We start from the raw sequence: 19749 nt of genomic DNA, 5'->3' as shown, positions 1-19749 counted from the left end.
GGAGGAGGAGAGAGCCGAGGCGACAATCCCCCCGGGAGCCACAATGAAGTCCTGCACACATAAAAGACGGCTGTGAAAGCATAGAGAGAGGAGAAAGAGGGAGCCGCATGTAAAGAGATATAAAGAAGGGGAGGAGGTAGTCGAGACAATCCAAGATTTACCAAAAACAGTGGAAGCAAAGGAGAGGTAAAGAGCAACACCAACAAAGAGAGGAAGAGAAGTGAGAGATTATCAAAGCACAGATGGGATAATTAAAGTAATTTCTAAAAGCTTTCGTTGTTTTGGCTTCATGTTCAATGTCATGGATGTTAACATGTTACAGTTTTTAGATCTATTAATACATTACCACTTTATTATTGAGAAAGTGTTCACGTCTTCCCTCCTCCTCCCATAATAACTTGTCCAAAGTGGCATCCACTACATCCGTAATGAAGCTATCTTATTCTCCTCTGAGTATGACTACTGCAGTTACTCAATGGACTATTAATAAAGGATGCGTATCATCTATAATTCACAAACTCTGCTGTCTCCTGGTTTTGCTTCCTGCACCACTACATTTTTACAAAGGAAAGACTTAAGTTTTTGAGAAAGAGAGGAAAATCCAAAGTGGATCATTGTAACTTTTCCTCCTGATTCGTTCCCTTCTTTTTCTTTCTTATGTTTTTATGTGATTTTTTTTTTTGCCACAGACGCAAATACAAAGTAAGATGGTAGGAGACAGAAGACTATACTTCAATCTGACTTTCTACTGCAAACAAACTTGCTTTTCTTTAAAAAAACAAACTCCATTCAGCGGCTTCATTCTGCTCATGTCATTTTTGGAAAATGTCATACTTTACTATACAGTTTAATATTGGTCAAAGTTTAATTTACATTAGTGCCCTTCGTATATCAGAAGTGATTACAGATACACCTGCTCCCTTTTTCTCTTTTTTATTCTATTCCCTATGTGGATCTCAAACTGATCTCCTTCTTTTTTATGTCTCTTTTTATCTGCCCTCTGCTCTTTGTCTTCCACTCAACCACCTGCTGTCTGTCGTAATGCCATCTGCTGACTTTGGCTGGAGCTGGCGTTGGATGGAGGACGTGGGTTGAGGCTGGCATCGTGCGCAACATGAGAGAACAGAACCAGCTGTGCTCAGATCATCTTACTACTGCCTGTGTCGGCTTATTATTTATAAGATTAAATGGATATTTATATTTTTATACTGACTGAAACATGGATTGTAAGGATTTGACAACGCCAAATAAAATTTCATAGATATTTGGGGCGTTCAAGTTATTGATATTTTAAAGGTTCCATGCTGTAAAAAGTGATCTTACGTGGTTTTTAAAAATATATATATAAAGCAGCTCAAAGTGCTATATACATATGGTGAAAGTATAAAAAAGTCTTTACTTAACTTTAGTTCAAGAAATGCACAGAAATTTTAAATTACAGTTACAGTAAAGCATCTCCACACAAAGCTTAAATGACCAACCTAACTCAGTCCGTAGGCACTTGACTTGGAAACTAAAGGGTCGTCGATTCAAGTCCCCGTACGGACCAAGTGTGGAGCGTGGACTCACTCTGACATATCTCCATTTAATGTATGTATATATATAAGTCCTTTTTGTGCTCGTGTGCATTTTGGGCCTGTGTTTGTGTAATATGATGACAGAGTGAGAAAACTGAATTTCCCCTCGCAGGACTAATAAAGGAACGCTTTCTTTTTCCCCAAATACCTGATATTTAGCCCTGGACTATTACGCAAGCAAACATACTGTGTGTTGAAGTTTAATAGAGAGCGACACAAATGTGTTTCTTGGATGTACAGAATAAGATATAAATGTTTAGACACAATGAAGGAGAGGAAAATGTAATTAATCACAAGAACTACTTCAAATTCAAAATACAATTGAGAAAATCTATAATGAGATTTGATTAAAAAAAGATCAAGACACTATAATAATGGAAATATTGCTTGAACATGCACAAAAAAATAACCATCAGAGCTAGGAAACTATTTTAAGCTTCTACAAGGATATCTTCATCTTGCTGACATGTTCACAAACATTTGGGGTTACATTTTCAGATGAAACTAATCGGAACAACACAAAATATCAGGAGGATATTTGGGAGAGCTCTTCAAAGAGAGGCGCAGGCAGAAGAGAGGGAAGGTGAGAAGCTGTGTGTGTGTGTGTGTGTGTTTGTATGTGCATGAATGAGAAACAAAGGAGTGCTTGTTGGCGTACATGCATGGATGCATGTGAGCGATGTAGAAAAACCGAAAATGAAGATGAAGACGAGAGATCTAGAACAAGAGAACAAAGACAACACCCAATCAGAGACAAAAATAAGCTTCCTGTGATGAATTTCGAGGGTCTTTACTTATCATGTCGTGTCCAAAGTGTTGACAAGTAGCGATACACAAGCTTCAATGAAGTAAAAACAACAACAACTATAACAACAAAAGCGTCTAACCAACGTCTACAGACGAGCTGGCGGTGGCTCGCCCACAATAGAATTATCAGACGACCCCGCAGAAGTTTAGCAGAAGCGTGTAGACACACAACGGCACTGAGCACTCAAACCAGCCAAACACTGACATACACACCCTTCCCACACACACATTCAAACTTCAGAAGATCACTCTATTCAGACACACACACAAACAGCTGCACTACAGCTCCAAATAGACTATTGATTTCTGCAACGGGAGCCAGCATACGATGACCATAAAACTCCACACAACAGTCTCTCAATCTGTTCTACATTGTTAAACAACTATCACACACAAGCGTACACACTTACATTTGCCCACATGTGTATATTCATGTGTGCAGTGAAATAACTGATGAATTAAATTATGAATAAATAAAAGCAGGTTGTGGAATTTAAGGGTTCAGAAAAAAGTAAAAAACAACATAAACTCACCTGCATCAGAGTCTGGAGAGCATGGTCGGGCGAGAACAGAGTAAGAAGAGAAAGAGAAATAAAACTGTTATAATAATAATAAGAATAATAAGAATCATAACTTTATTTGTGTAGCATTTCTAAATACATAATATACCTAAAATAAAACCCCAAATCAGCAAGAATGAAAGATACAAATAAAAGCAGATCAAAACGTTTGTGTGCCACACAATGTGATTCACATAAAAGCCTGTTTTAAAAAGAGATTTAAAAGATGAAACTGCTTCGCTGGCCTAATTTTCTCAGTTCGTCGCAAAGTGCAGGCGCCCTGATAAAGAAAGCCACCTTTGGTCTTGAGCCTGATCCATTGAAAACAACCAAAAGGGCCATAACGAAGAGTTAAATAATAAAAATATAAATATTAATGATAATAAAAAAAGTAATCTTACAGGTTGCCAGTGCAGATGTGCTAAGACTGAGGTCTCTACGTTTAGTGCCAGTTAAATTTCTAGCTGCAGCTTTTGGAACAAGCTGGAGATGTAAGGTAGATTTTTGACTGAGGTAGGTGTAGAGAGCGTTGCAATAGTCCAAATGTGATGGAACAAAAGCATGAATAACCTACTTCAAATCAGCACAAGATAAACATGACTTGATGTATTATACACTTCTGAGTTGAAGGAATCAGGGGTGCACAACACTTTTCCTGCTCCTCGAAAGTCAGGTCACAGTCAGAAATCCCTCCTAAGTTTCTGGATGTTCACAACCAAATATATTATTTTTTATGAGACATCAGGTCCATGTCAGTGTCCACAAGGTCATTTTACAAAAGTAGTAATAAGCTTGCTTCCAGGAAATAGTTTATCTCATTTGGTCAGACACAAAGCTGTGTGTGGTCACTGGCAGGAGGCCTCCACTTGGCATCTAAATCGTTCAATGGAAAAGGCCAAGTCGGACAGAAAAAACAGCCACGTTGTTGGCATCACTTCCGTTAACAGATGGAATAATTTAGTGCATCTGTACGAGCGTGTCTGTTGAGCAAGGGGAAGGGTTCGAAACAAATGTTGTTATACTTGTCTTTTTAGAACTCTAAACTTTTAATCTGAGCCTGAAGAAACGACGTTCAGTCATAAACGTGTTCTCGTTCTCTTGGGAAGCTTGTTGTGCTAAATAAAAGGAATGGACGTTACGAAAAGAGGACGTAAAACCAATTCCACAGAAAGCTTAAAGGCACAAGTTATATAATAATTTTTTTATTGTGACAACACCCCTGTTTACTACTGAATTCCTTCACGCAAAGTGGGAGTGAACATGTTGACATTACTTGTCCAGCAACCTTTTAGGAAGCTTATCTTGTTTCCACTTAACTTGGTATCAAACACAGTGACATTTGTGTTATGTTATGATCTGAGAAAAATCTAATCATGGAAGTTGATGAGATCTGCATTTGATAAAAAAAACAAAAACAGACATGCAGTGGCTTCAAGAATAAAAGATGAATAATCTGTAAACACAGTTACAGTCTTGAAAGGCTCTACATGAACCTGATTTTCAAATGGTTCCTGTTAACCTATTCATCAAAAGTGTGAGAAGTTAAATAGCTGTGTTGTGGTCTCACTCTCTGCTGGATGAGGGCGTGTTTGTGCTCCAGCTCCCTCTTCTCCACGGCCGAGTCAATGACCAGCTGATCCAGCTAAACAGAGCAAACGACAGCAGAGTCGATGAGAGACAGGTGAATGACACGCACGCACGCACGCACGCACACACACACACACACACACACACACACATACAAACACGCACACACACACACACACACACACACATACAAACACGCACGCAGGCATGCACGCACGCATGCACGCACGCATGTGTACCATGTGAAACACTTTGAGATATATTTCAAATGTATGAAACATGCTTTACAAATAAGGAATGATTGATTGATGGATTGAAGACACCATCACTTAACAGAAACACGCTGACTATTCCAGTGTGTGTATTATTTGCCAAATGAGCTCCTGTTCATAAGCGGTTGCTGAGCAAATGCAGTAACAAAAGTAGTGGTTCACTGCACATGTATTTCCATTTAGTTCCACTGTGTGTGATTTTGGTTTGTTAGTTTTGTTTTACCTGTGCAGCCAGTTTTTTCATATAGGGGTCAATCTCGTCCAAGATGTTAAAGCCTTGTTGGAACAGAGTGTACTGGGCGCGCATGAAGGACAGCATCTGCAGGAGACACACAGAAACAATGATGGTTGTAACTGTGTTACTGCTCCTCCTCACACCATGGGGACTCCACATGTACATAAACATAAACAATCATGTTGAGATGTCAATCACAAATGCAAGGACATATTTGTGAGGCTACTCACTGCATCCAGGATTTCAAACTTCTTCTTGGCCTGAAGCACATTAATCTGAAAAAGACGAAAAGCAAATGTAGATTTTTATTTATTTTTGGGATGATACACAATAAAGTCCCTTTTTAATTTCACATGCTTTCTTTTCTGCATTCAAAAGTATTTAGAGTCGGTGTATATATGGGCTCAGCAGCTGTTGAGTGTCAGCGCCACCTATTGGACAGCACCGGTAACATAAGCTGGTGTGTGTGTGTTTCACCTGTAGTACGTAGTCTAGTGCCAGGTGTCTGAAGGCTTTGCGGCTGAGGACCAGGGCCTGTGTGGCCTCTTCGGCCTCGTGCACCTTGTTCCTGGGCGCCTGGGCATTCTTCACCTGGGCCAGCTCCATGTCCTCACGCACGCGGTCGAACTGCTTCTTTGTGTCCTTGAACTTACGCACATCCCTGAAGGAGGCGCAGTTAAACAGAGACAAAGAGTTTAATTGTCAATGCAGAGTCACTTTCTGACCTAAGATTTTCATCATAACAAGTAATTTCTCATTATGTATAAACCTGAACTTACATCTTTCTTTAGAACAGACTTAATCAGCTGTGATGTACTCACTCTTTAATGAAGGTGTGGAGCTGCTGCTTGATCGACCTCTGAGCCTGGTCAAACAATATCTGTGCACAGAGAAGGCAACAGATGTGTGAGACATCAGCATTTCATTTTATATTATAATTTTTATATGAGCCACAGGGCACCGTAATTAAAGAATAAGCTGCAATTGTGATGACTGGATAAAATCTGCTGTTGTTGTGTGTCTTGGACAACGTCTCCCACCCACTCGTGACACACCGGTGAAACACAGAGGAGTACATTCAGCGGCAGATTAATTCCACCAAGATGCACTTCTGAGCGCCATAGCAAGTACTTCCTGCCTGTGGCCATGAATCTGTTCAGCTGCTTTAACCCATAATTATTTATTCATAATTCGATCTTCAACTCTGGTTTACTTACATTAACACTGCATTTATTTACACCACACAATAGTTCCAGCATTATTAATCTTTACACGATAAACAACTTTATAATTATTATTTTTTATCATCTCTATTTTCCATGTATATTGTTGCTATCTAGTGGTATAATGCACATATATAGTTTCCATGAACTCGAGTAGAATGTAAAGATTATTTTATTTCTCATATTTATTTGTTCTTGTAAACTATAAAGTATTTTATAACATATATAATCCCCCTCTAGAATGGAGCAAATGTAACAAAACTAAATTCCCCCCAGTAATAAAGTATTCCTGATTCTGATTCTGCAAATCTGTAGTTGCTTCTTCTCGCCACAAGATGTCAATATGAACACTTCAGCATTATCGCTGCAGCAGATTGTGCCACACACACACACACACACACACACACACACACACACACACACACACACACACACACACACACACACACACACACACACACACACACACACACACACACACACACACACACACACACACACACACACACACACACACACACACACACACACACACACACACACACACACACACACACACACACACACAAAGATTAGAATGTCATTGTTTCATAGCCAAATACACAATTTGGAAACAACAATCAGTGTTGGTAGCCCATGGATTAAACTTTCTATAGCAATCTCTAGTTAATAAACATACACATTGAGGATTACAGGCTTAGTCTGTGACTGGGTGTGTGTGTGTGTGTGTGTGTGTGTGTGTGTGTGTGTGTGTGTGTGTGTGTGTGTGTGTGTGTGTGTGTCTCCATTCTCCATCTATATGGCATAGCTGCAGAGCCTGATGACTTCACAGGCTGGTTCTCTGGTTTGTTACTTTAGATGGCGGTTCACAAATTTTCACAAATGTAAGTTGCACTCATTGTGGGAATATAAATCCCCTGCTGCTCTTTTTTAAAAGGCGGCCACAGTTTGGTGGAGCTTTAAGCGGTCAGTCAGGCATCAGACAGCTTCTACATGTCTGTGCAGCTGCAGTCCCTTCCTACAACTTGTCCTTTGCTGTGCAATACATTATTAATTTGAGTAGGCAAAAGTCATAATATAGTTAAAATTTAACAGTTCACAACTTATGCAACCCCATAGTTTTATCAGCAAAGTTCCACTTCTTTATTTCCTTATAATATTAATATCCCCTTTTATTGGTAACACTACATGTTTGTGCACTATAATGCGTCTTGTAAAGAACCACAGCATGAATCAAAGGTAAAGTAAGTAAAATAGAGACAGTGTTCAATTGGTAAACTTCCAACTAATTAATTACAATTGAATGCTAAAATAGCATAAACTGAACATGTTATCTGAACATACCAAAATGGTATGGTGTGTCTAAGTAAATACGTGCTGTGCAAAAGGAAAGTTTAGTACTTTCCAAGGTGGTGTAACTAGTTTCACATAAAATAATTAAATCCCAGGGAAAAATCTAAAACAGTTCCATCAGATTGACTTTGGACCCACATGTAAACTAATCTAAATGTTCCACCCAAACCTGCTCTGGATTATGGCGCCATGGGTGTGACACAACTAAACCTACAGCATGTCTACTCCACACTCAGTTCCCCACAAGATCTCAGCTCTCAGATCCTTAACATCTGCTACTGTAGAAATCCCATCAGTCATCTCTTTTGTATCTATTCTGCGTGAGAACTGTAGATTTTGCAGAAAAAAAAATCCATCACGGCAGAAAAAGGTGCACCAAAGTTAATTGAGCACACTCTAATCTCAGACAGATCTGTTCAAATCCACTACAATATAATTCTCAATCTGTTAAGATTAAAGGTAGACATGATCTATGATTAAAACTACACATATTTGCTTATTGCATGATTTCCAGGGAGATTAGTTTCCCTGTTTGAAAGGCTTCTTTTGTGTCTGACGAGAGCAGAGAAGCAGCAGAAATAGGCATTAGTGGGTGGTCGAACAAAGGCAGATTTCCTTTCACCATGTCTTACCCTCCCCTCCCTGAATCCTTTCATTCATACCGTCTCGCAGACAAGTTATTAGTGTAATTCCTGGGTGTTAGAGAGGAGGACGCCTGTGGAGTAGGGTAAGTGAGTTGGGGGTGCAAGAGAAGCGATGTCAAGGAGGATGGATGGATAGATGATGGAGAGACAGATGAAGAGAAACGGGTGCTGATAAAAACAACAATAACGCAGAAAGTAGCTTATCAGTGTGGCTGAATGGCAGTGGGGGTTAAACAGGCTGATCATGTTGGACTAAAGTAGTCAGTTAATGTAAAATATGAGGAAAAGAATCAGACAGTTTAGTTAGGAACATGGAAAGATCAATCATGTTTTTATTTTTTTCAATGTTGTTCTTGTTTCTTTCTGTTGCTTCTCAACAAACATGGGAAGACCTAATCTGGCATTGCTGCGATTAGCACAGTATTGTGCTGCGGTGTGTGTTACGTCCGTATTGTTTTCTGCTAAAAAGAAAAGGGTCTGAACTTAATTGCCTTCCCCAGCGTGATGTCAGGTTGCGTTTCTCCAAAAGGTGAATCCGTCCATCTGTAATTTTTCACCGCAGGCCGCTGCTGTTTTTTTTTTCAGAAACTCTTGTGGCCACAGGCCAAACCCAAATCCCCCATTCAAAAGAATGTGAAAACTGGTGTTTTCGCCGCCGTGCCGGATGTAGCTTGAATGCAGCCTTAGAATGTAATGTGCAGTATGACAAAGTATCATTGCCCATTAGTGGATTTCGATAATGTAGCAGAGGCAGGGCAGTGCAATTGTAAAAGCAAATAGGGTAAGATAAGAGTCTCTGACAAGGTCAAAGCACAATATAAAGCTGAAAAGGGGAAGATAAGAGTCTCTGATAGGTCTCTCATATGCCAGCACAGCACAACAGCCTGTGGAAGTATCACAGTCCATAGCACTTTTAAAAATCACAACAAAAACAAAAAGGTTACCAACCAGTGTATCTGGTGACAGCTTTAATACGAGAGGGTCTCCGTTTGAAAACATACAGTACAAGACTGAGTATTAAAGTCCTATATAAGAGATGTAGGTTTTCTAAGTCGTCATGTCAAACATAAACAATTTTAATTCAAAACTACATCAGAAATTTGAACAACCGGAATTTGTTGAGACCAAAAAGATGCCGTGCCGCTAAAAATAGTTTAAATCATGAGAAATTGAAGAAAAAAAAAACCCTGTTGATTTAATTTGGATTTTAAGCGACTGTTGATTGTTGTGTCCTTCTAATCTTTCCTTTTCATTCCTGTCTTCCCTCGTTTCCTCCCACAGCCCTCTTCTCTCCCTCATGCTCCCTGTTTCACTGTTACTAATCCTAATGTCACCTTTCTCACTGCCAAGACTGTTGATACAAACAATCATACACAGACAAGGACAGGCAAACACCTCAAAACTCCACACACTCTCACATATTGCCTGATCATTCCCGTAATACAGTGGGGGAAAAGACTGTAAATGTTTAAGACTTCCAACCATTAAAAATGTCTTAATATTTATAGGCTTCTCAAAACTAGCAGGTTCCCAGGAAATGACAATTCTTAATCACACTTAGTCATGAGGAGAGAGTCATATGAATAAAACCTGTATGTGTGTGTTTGTGTGTGTGTGTGTGTGCGCGCGCGCATGTGTGTGAGTGTGTAGCGTAGTGTAGTGTTAAAGCATACACATCTGCCGAAGCATGTGGTTTGAATCAGACACACGTATGTGGACTGGCCTGTGTGGACAGATTCACCATCACAGAGTGAGGTCACAGTTAAATTGTGTATAAGTGTGTGTGTGTGTGTGTGTGTATGTGTGTGTGTGTGTGTGTGTGTGTGTGTGTGTGTGTGTGTGTGTGTGTGTGTGTGTGTGTGTGTGTGTGTGTGTGTGTGTGTGTGTGTGTGTGTGTGTGTGTGTGTGTGTTGCAACACTGGGACCCAGGAGGAACTGAATATCTGAAAGATGTTAACATGCCAAGAGGACCTGGGCGTGTCGAAACAACACTCTACCTCATCCTCTCGCCTGTAGCAATGTAGCTAAAACGTGTGTGTGTCTCGGTGAGTGTGTGTGTGTGTGTCTTACCATGTGGTAGTTGACGATCTCCTGGAGGCTTTCCCCACACTTTTCAAGGCATTCCTGCAATGTTGACGATACATACACACACATGATTTAAGCACATATATCTATATGAGCACAAACTTCTTTTTCCACATAGTAAGTAATATTCTTCCAAACAAAGACCATAGACCTAAGCCTCATATAAAGCAGTTGCTGACTGTGAAGCAATTGTGTCTCTGCTGCGTCACCCAAAAGCTACCAGGGCGACACCCGTACCGACAGGAAATCTAGCCCAAATGTTTTCCTACAAGAAAATCCATAAAGCAGGTTTCAGATGTCTCTGCTTCCAGTCATGTAAACTACCAGCATAAACAACTCCTGTCTGGATGTGATCACATCGGTCATGTTTAAAACAGCTGGATGACTGTGTCTGGACAATACTGTTTATACTGCTCTGCTGTTATTATTCATGTGGGGAATCACAGGAATGTCTCAGCAGAGATAGACGAGCGGTCATTCGTTGAGACTGACCCTCAGACCCTCCTCAGTGAATGTACAGATTTGAGGTTAGCTGTAGCGACTTTCCACTCACCGATATCGTCTCCTCTTTCTTGCACTGCTGGGACAGGTCCTTGATGCCGTTAACAAAGAGCTTGTTGGCGCTGACGTAGGCCCTGCCGGCCTCGATCATCCCACTGCACAGCTTTACCAGCTAGTGGAGACGGAGAAACATAAAAATCATCACTTTGAACACACAACAAAAACACTCTATTTAAAGAGTCACATGCTTTATGTGCAGCGATATTAATAGTTACGATGACATCAATCAAAAGTATCGTTGGTCACATGCAAAATGCAGCAGACTTTATAATAATCCTCACGCGTGAGTCAAGGCCGGTGCAGGCCTTACTGAAGCGAGTGTGTGGTATCCAAATGATAATTTAGTATTTATTAAGCATTCTGACAAAAGTGCAAATAAAAAAATTATATGTGATGATCTGGGACATGTGACCTGTGACCTTATAATCACTGTATCTTACATAATTTGAACAGCAGACCTAAAACTTTGACTACAGTTGTGTCTAAAAAGAGAGAGCTGTACACTGAGTTTCCCAACACTTTAATCAATCATAACCATTGTGGACCATTGCTGAGTCATGTTAAACAAAAATTACACATTGAAATCACTGTTTAAACCCTGTTGCACATGCCAGAATGCCTCGGCTGCGGGGATAAGCTGTCAGATGCACATTTTCCTTCAAATCTACAGCAACTAAGAAAGGTAAATGAAAAATAGAAGCAAGGCATAAGTGTATGTGTGCATGCTCCTTGTCCTTAAAAAGCTTATATATACGCGTTCTACTTTTAAACAAAGCTAAAGAAATACATTTAAACAGTTGGCAAACTTTATGTTTATTAATTATGTTTATTTTAAGGTCGATATCATCTGCAAATCTGCACACAAACTGCATGTGACCTGATGATAGCGCTGGATAAAAAGTTAAGGGGTCATCACAGTTATTACAGTTCATCCTGAGGAGAACATGAATGTGTGTGCGGTTCCTCAAAACAGCCACCTGATGCTGGTTCCAAAAGCGATTCAAGCCCCTTAGACCCCCACGTTAAAATGCTCAACTTTCCTGCACAAACAGTTTGGTCTCTATAGCTAATTTCACAGTTTGTGACAACTGTAGAGGGGGTAAATTTATATGTAACTCACTCGTTAATTTTAGATTTGTTAGACATCATTTAGTGACAGGTGGATGCAACCACAGGTAGCTAGCATGAACTGCACGCTTAATTTGGCCGGCCTCGGCTCCACCTCTTATTTTTTGGCAGTTTTTCAAGCCTTTTATTATACAGGACAGACAGGAAATGGGGTGAGAGAGAGGGGGAGACATGCAGCAAAGGGCCGCAGGTCAGAGTCGAACCCGCGGCCGCTGCCTCAAGGACCTTCAGCCTCTTTACATGGACAGGATCAAAGTAAGTGGCATCCTCTGGGGGCCATGAATGTCTATACTAACTTTAAAAGGATATTTAATAGTGGAGATATTTTTGTTGCTAGGATCTCTAAAAAATCACTATGAACGGATGCTATTTTTAAAAAGTGGTTCGGGAGAAACTGATGTATAATATGTTCACACTGAGCACTTAGGCAGTGAAATAAAATGGAATAAAGTAATAAAGTGATGTTGGAAGCAGTGATTTCAGCCATATGCGATCAGAAACCTGGAATGGTAAACATAATAATATATAACGATATATTACCAGGTGCAAACAGTTCACAGCCATGGTATGTGCTCTTGTAAACACCACATGAAATGGCAACCGCTGCACTTTCCCTACAAGCTACAGAGTGGTACACTGTCATTACCGCCGCATCGATGCAGCTGTGTGCACTACAGGATCCGAACATGTGTGTGTCGGTGAGGAGTTATGCAGAAGAGAGAAGAGAGAGTGCAGTAAACCCTTAATTATCTCATTTGGTGCAGGAGTTCCCAAGGTTGTCGCTATGTTAGTGTGGTATTATGGATAGCTGACAGGCCAGAGCTGAGAAGCTAGAGAGCAGGGAGCGATAACTGCACGATCTACAACAGCGGGACTAAAAAATAAGCAGTTGTAATATATATGTGTGCACTGCTGAAATGATCTGCTGGCTCAGGACATGTGAATGTGATTTTCAAATGTACTGTGTGCAAAATGCATCGATGTAGTTATCAGATGTGCAACACACAGTAAACATCTTTAGGTGTACATGACGGACAGTGTCATGAATCCAAAAGACAAGGCGGCATGATTCCGGCTGCTGCTCCCAGGCTTGTCTGACAACATATCTGTCAACAAATTGGCCGATATGTGGGAATCTGATATTATGTGCTGTACAGTGCCCCCCGAGGGTCTCAGCACGGCCATTAAAGGCACAGTATATGTGTCAGGATTAGTTGATAAATGTGCGGGAAGAACCACAGGGGTCCACTCTGAGTCAAAATACCACATCTGGTACCACATGACAGACCTTGCCCTGTTTAATTGACTGAAACACTTACAATGTAACGCAGGGATCCTGCTGGTTAATGAGGTCTGGGATAGGCATATAACATTTAAAAAAATTATAAAGGGTATAAGGCAGTGACAGTTTGGCTAGTTGTGGTTACTCTGAAAATACTTAATTTTTAGTACACCAGTAAGGTGCAAAATGTAGCTTGCAGTGATTCAAAACATTCAACGGGCAGCATTGAATGCTTTCACACTGGTCAGAACAGTCAACATTACTGCAGGAGAGGGTCAACCGTCATCAGTCCCGTAAATGTTCTCCCCATCCTAACAGATCTGTGTGAGGACCCCTGCTGAACAGAATACCCCCCACCCTGTCTATCAATGACGTTCAAACGAAGCTCAAAGATCAATGTAGGGCCCTGACCTGTGGGGGCTGGAGAAATCAGTTGATGTGTGTGTGTGTGTGTGTGTGTGTGTGTGCGTGTGTGTGTGTGTGTGTGTGTGTGCGTGTGTGTGTGTGTGTGTGTGTGTGTGTGTACGACGGGGTGGGGGCACAGACATTGGGTTGAAATGTCAAAGTGTCGCCTCGTGGTTCGCTAATTTACCTGAGATAGACTGCAATAACAAGACAATGTCACAATCATCTAAACAACCACTTCATCGCTTTATCAAGGAGATGGTTTTATTATCTACCAGCTGCACATTAACTGTTCACTTGGAAGTGATCTCGATTTGAACATATTATTGATGACAATACGCAGATTGTATCGGACACGAGTAGAGTGTGCAAGAGGAGGAAAAAAAAACCTGCAAAACAAACTGAACCATAGGGAGATAAAAGAAGAAAGAAGGTGTGGTCATCACTTAGCTACATTATCTCATCCTCTAAATGCTCTCTGAGTTACAGGTCTATTAGTTTATCTGAAGAGGCATCATCTCATCGCTCATAGACTCCCTGGAGACACTTAACCCTCAATTCTTGCTGGTCCTCAATACTTTAAGCCATTCAAGTAATAACATTTGACAGTAGTGACTAAGACATTAATTCCCGTTATTTAGTTTGCCATTAACTAATTCTACAGTTATTTATAATCATGTTTTTTTCAGTGAGTGCAGCTAATCCGTATCACTTTAGAGTATTTTACCAACTACCGTTCCACATGTACAATGTAGAACTTAAATAAATACATCTTTAAACTTTAAAAATATGGTGTCTCCATGGTGGTGAGTGTTAAAAGAGCTTAAATAGCTTTATTTCATGTCCTACAAACACTGAGAATTAATGAAACAATGTTGCGTTCCTTGTAGCATCCTTTGTTACACAGGACAGAAGAAAACATCACATGCTCAGATAACAGAGGGCTGCTCTGTGGGATTCTTTCATACTGCAGAATATAAAACTACCTCTGTGACATTAATCAGTGTTTGCTCACCGGCACCAACACATGTGTGTGTGTGTGTGTGTGTGTGTGTGTGAAGAAGAGCATGAACCTATTAAATATAATAACTCAAGTCTGCAGTGTTTCCTGGTTTAAATAGCCTTGACATTTAGATAACAGAGAGGAAGACAGACAGATATGACATATAACACAATTAAAGAGATAGCAACAGACAGGCAGGAGGCTCTATGATCAGTTCCACAGTGTCTAAAGAAAATACTGTATTACTCATAAAAATGAAAAGCAAAGTAAATGAATAAAATAAACACAAGTATGGTGTTAGTACGAGTTTGAACATTACACCATACCAACACATATATCAACATCTGGTCTTTTGTTCCATTCAAACAGTGCAAATCAAATCCAAAATATCCCTCTATTAATGTGCAATATAAATATCGTTGTGAGTGAGTTTCACTAAGCATGATGTAAAAACCCACTACGAGGTTCAAAGCAACATACAGATGCAGTGTATCGCTCCAATTTGGCATTTCAATGATCAGCACGGTCTACAGAAATGACATGGATGCATGGTTCATACCTTGTCGAGCTTTGCCTCAATCTCCACCACGTCTGTCTCCACATCGTCGATGCCAGCCCTGCAGAGAGAACACAAAGCCACACACTTAATCAGATCTGGTCCTCAGTTGTGCCAGACTTTGTACAAACCAGACAGACTGCCATTTCTGAGAAGAAGAACCACACGTTAGGCTGACAGCCATTATAGTCACAGTCGGATCAAACTCTCGTTTGGAATCGAGGAGAGATTCTTGGATTAGTGGTTTACCACAATGTCACAGTGACTAGTAACATCTCGTCTGTGGCAGAGGAAGGGCACAAGAGGGTGTGAGAGATGAAATCACAATTGAGAGAACGAGGTAACAAGAGCCAAACTGACACGAGCCACGGCATCTAAGAATTAAGAGTATCTGTATTTTACCCCCACTGAAAATTAAACAGCAATCAGTCAACACGCATCACAGTTTCACAGACTCCAACATTAATCCTAACGACTGGATCGACAAAGGCATCACTGTGGAAGATTAGTGGCCACGGCCGAGATGCAAAATCAATGAATGACATCATGCAGAGACATAGACTGGTCCTTAAGTATCTATGATGTGAGCTGCAGCAACAAAAAAGGTTTTATATCAGTTACCAACAACGTAGGATTTGATAAACAACAATAATGCAATCAAGTCCTCCAGAATTAGGTGTTTTGTATATATATATATATATATATAAAATCTACAGCGTTTTTTATATATATATTTTAAATCTACACTCAATATGAAGATTATGAGACTTGATGATTTACATGGTCAGTTGTTGTTATGGAAACCCCTTCTGTGTGGCCCCCAGAGGCTGCCCTTGGGGTCTTACTGTGTCAAACTGTATTTCTGGTTCCTCTGATACATGTGCCTACATTTACACCAATGAAGCACATTAGGCTCAAATGTAATTCTGAAAAGAAAATAACACATAATATATCCTCAAATAAGTAAATATGAACGTATTCCTTTTTTATCACCTGCCCTCAGGATCAGCTGGAGCTTATTGGCGACTATCGAGCCCAGGATCGGGGTCACACCCTGCATGTGCTGGAACACGTCGGCCGTAAAGCCCAAAACTCTGTGAGACGATGATCTCATCATACGATCGCGACCCCACCCTCGTCTCCAGCTCTTTAACACTACGTCATAGCAGAGATGCTGTGCAGAGTTGGAGGAAGAATATGTAAACAATTAAGCAACCTGCTCAGCTAGTTTATTTTGTAAAGATCGTGACCCGATCTGTTTCTGCTTTAAAGAGGACAGCTGAGGGGAGGGGGCTGAGATGTCAGTCTGCATCTTTAGCACCTGCTCTAGAGAACAACATTCCCAGAATTCCTTTCTGCTCCTGAGCGTTTTCACAATGTTTGGAGATGTTTTTGACTTGTGTCTGTCCTGCACTTGTCCTTTTCTTCTCTCTTCCAGAACACACATGTTTATACAGACTGCACTTTTCTCGACTGCTGACACAGCGGGGAGCCATGTGTGTGGTCTGCACAGAAGGCTGATTTATATTGTTTTAAAAAGAGTAAAAGAAGTTAGAGCTGAGAGACCTTTCATTAAGCCGTCTAGGAGTATTGTTGTTTGGGCAGTAATCCTTCAAACTGGCTTATAGTTTCTGCTTATTAGCTGCATGTAAATTAGAAATACAACACCACACATTCAAGATACACACCCAACAGCATCATGTTCTCCATTAAGTCACTGTGGGCCAAACACATTTAATGTCAAACAGCTGTTCAATCTAGAGGATAAGCTCATTACAAGCGTGTCGTGTCTCGGACAGCGTACACTGCCAATGACTGACATTTGATGATGAGGAGGCAGAGACGACATTTAATACATAGGCGGCCGATGCCCTATTGATCCACGTTTTCTAATTCAGCAAAGGCTTCGGGGAAATAAATAGGACTGGTGCTCGTGCTTTGTTTTGAAGGTTGCATGCATGTAAAGTTTTTTCCCCCTGTATGTATTCAACATGCACGTTTGTGCGTTGGGAATTATGCAGCTTTGAAAATCAATATACTAGGAAGGTTGTCAGCTCTGGCAAGGTTAAATACCAAAGAAAAATGTGTGTGTAAGCTTGTGTTTGTCCTTATTTGTGCCGGTCAATGCCCCCCACAGTGTCCAGTATCTCAGCTATTAATGTGTTTCCAAAACTAAATGCACCAGAGAGTTATGAGATTAGGGTGAAATGGAGAAAGACTTGACTCTTAAGCAGGATTATGGCTAATGCTGCAAGACATGATGGCTGCATGAAGGTGCAAAGGCAGCAAGGAAGAAGATAGTAGACGTGTGTGTGTGTTTGAAATTTTGGGCCCAATGACGCTTCCTCTCCATGTGTGACGATGCAGCCCAGTCAGGAAGGGGTGGATGGGCTCATCGACTCGCTGCCAGTGGTGGCATACTGTACACGGCCTGACATCACCAGTGAGGGCGGGGGAGGGTAACCTCACGTGCACAAGCTCCACGTGCACTCCCATCAGCCCCAACAACCATCCACACTAGTGTACATAGTCTATTCTTATCCCACGCGATGTGTGTACTCTAGCGTGAAGCTTGCGTGGCTATCCTCTTGCATGTCTTCACACGAGAGCAAAGTGCACACACACACACACACACACACACACACACACACACACACACACACACACACACACACACACACACACACACACACACACACACACACACACACACACACACACACACACACACACACACACACACACACACACACACACACACACACACACACACACACACACACACACACACACACACACACACACACACAAAGACACCGCACGGCCTCCAGCCCAGAGACATATCTGAGCCCCCCATGTCTTTCAGACTCGATGTGTCACATGGCATCACATCCACATCAGCATCACTTCAAGGACCAGAGGGACAGCGGCAGAGGGAACAACAAGTCCTCCTGATACCAGACGAGCCCGGGCCCCAGTGGCTAAAATATTTAAATGCAACTATAGGGATTAACAAAGACCTTCACTGGAAATTACATGACATTACTTGCCTTGAGTAAAACAAATGAGTAAGAAGCAAGATGTTAAAGGGGACAAAGTTATGGCTGGAAAACATCGACTTTAGAAGTAAAAAAATGCAGCATTTCATCAAATGTAATGGAGCATCAGTGTGTTTGTGCATGTGCGGCCTGGGTAAATATTAATTTACTGTCAACCTAACTGACTTTATTTGTGTGACAGATAGGTATTTTTTTTATTGAATACATGCATACTGTAATTTACTAATATATTTAGTACAGTTAATTGTATCAACAGTGAGCTGACTCAGCAAATCAGACTGTGATGGGCGATGACCTCATTCTCTACAGACATCAGGTGGATAAAGTAAAATCCTGTCTCATGTTCACACACACACACACACACACACACACACACACACACACACACACACACACACACACACACACACACACACACACACACACACACACACACACACACACACACACACACACACACACACACACACACACACACACACACACACACACACACACACACACACACACACACACACACACACACACACACACACACACACCACATCCATGGTTGCCATCAGAAGACTCTGCCAGGTCTTGTGCCAAAACTATGTGTAACACATCCAATCTGCCAAATTTAGTTCCATTCACACAAACAGGTAGCTTAACTTTCTGCTTTCTGCTAAAGTCAAAGAGGATGAATAAGTCATGGTGCTCTTACTGCTGTTTGAACAATCGTTTGCTGACAGCTAGAACATTTATCTAAAACAACACTGTCATGCCTCATAGAAGATGAACGGCAGTGAGCAGAAACCATAAATAGTTACTTAAAAGCATCGTATTGCTTGTTTTAATGTGGTAATGGTTGCCTTATATGCATCTGCATGCATGCACGCCTCAGGGCCCACTATTATCCTCGACATCGCGGAGAATAGACATGCCAGACACGGCACATACTAGCGATGGGTGATGGGAAGATAAATAATGCAAATTTGTCAACCGTCTGATATGAGGGAATGTTGTACCAGTACCAGTGTTTATTACCAGCCGTGTCAGCAACTGGTATTGTTTTCATCCTGTGAGTCTGTGTGTGTGTGTGTGTGTGTGTGTGTGTGTGTGTGTGTGTGTGTGTGTGTGTGTGTGTGTGTGTGTGTGTGTGTGTGTGTGTGTGTGTGTGTGTGTGTGTGTGTGTGTGTGTCTGTGTCATCATGGTCAAATGGGGTGGACCGGACACACCTACTGTAAGGGAACCTAACAGAAACGTAGTTTTGAGTATTTTGCCAGGTGTTTATATATCATTCTGCAGACGACACTATTTTGTCACCGCAACAGCGTCACAACCATGCGAGAGTAAGTCACAAAACATTACAAGTGTGTAGTTGAAGGCTGAGTTCAAAGATGGGTGTGGAATAAATAGGGAAGTTTGATTT

The 19749-nt window shown here is 41.1% G+C and overlaps 1 protein-coding gene across 1 annotated transcript in view; it reads right to left on the bottom strand.

Moving 5' to 3' along the window:
* The window catches only part of LOC310965672 (arf-GAP with coiled-coil, ANK repeat and PH domain-containing protein 3-like), a 62057-nt gene that overhangs the window by 17222 nt on the left and 25086 nt on the right, over positions 1–19749 (bottom strand). Inside the window, exons 2-10 of the mRNA XM_083939399.1 lie at positions 15282–15339; positions 10897–11016; positions 10329–10382; positions 5860–5918; positions 5516–5699; positions 5269–5313; positions 5027–5122; positions 4512–4586; positions 2918–2929 (exon numbers count right to left, since the gene is read on the bottom strand). Of these exons, the coding sequence (XP_083795525.1) occupies positions 2918–2929; positions 4512–4586; positions 5027–5122; positions 5269–5313; positions 5516–5699; positions 5860–5918; positions 10329–10382; positions 10897–11016; positions 15282–15339 (703 nt within the window). The remainder of the gene's footprint in view (positions 1–2917; positions 2930–4511; positions 4587–5026; positions 5123–5268; positions 5314–5515; positions 5700–5859; positions 5919–10328; positions 10383–10896; positions 11017–15281; positions 15340–19749) is intronic.

This window comes from Echiichthys vipera (genome assembly GCF_963691815.1).
Source record: "Echiichthys vipera genome assembly, chromosome: X".
NCBI lineage: Eukaryota > Metazoa > Chordata > Actinopteri > Perciformes > Trachinidae > Echiichthys > Echiichthys vipera.
Note: the sequence above shows the minus strand (reverse complement) of the source record. Positions and strands in the feature narration are given on the sequence as shown.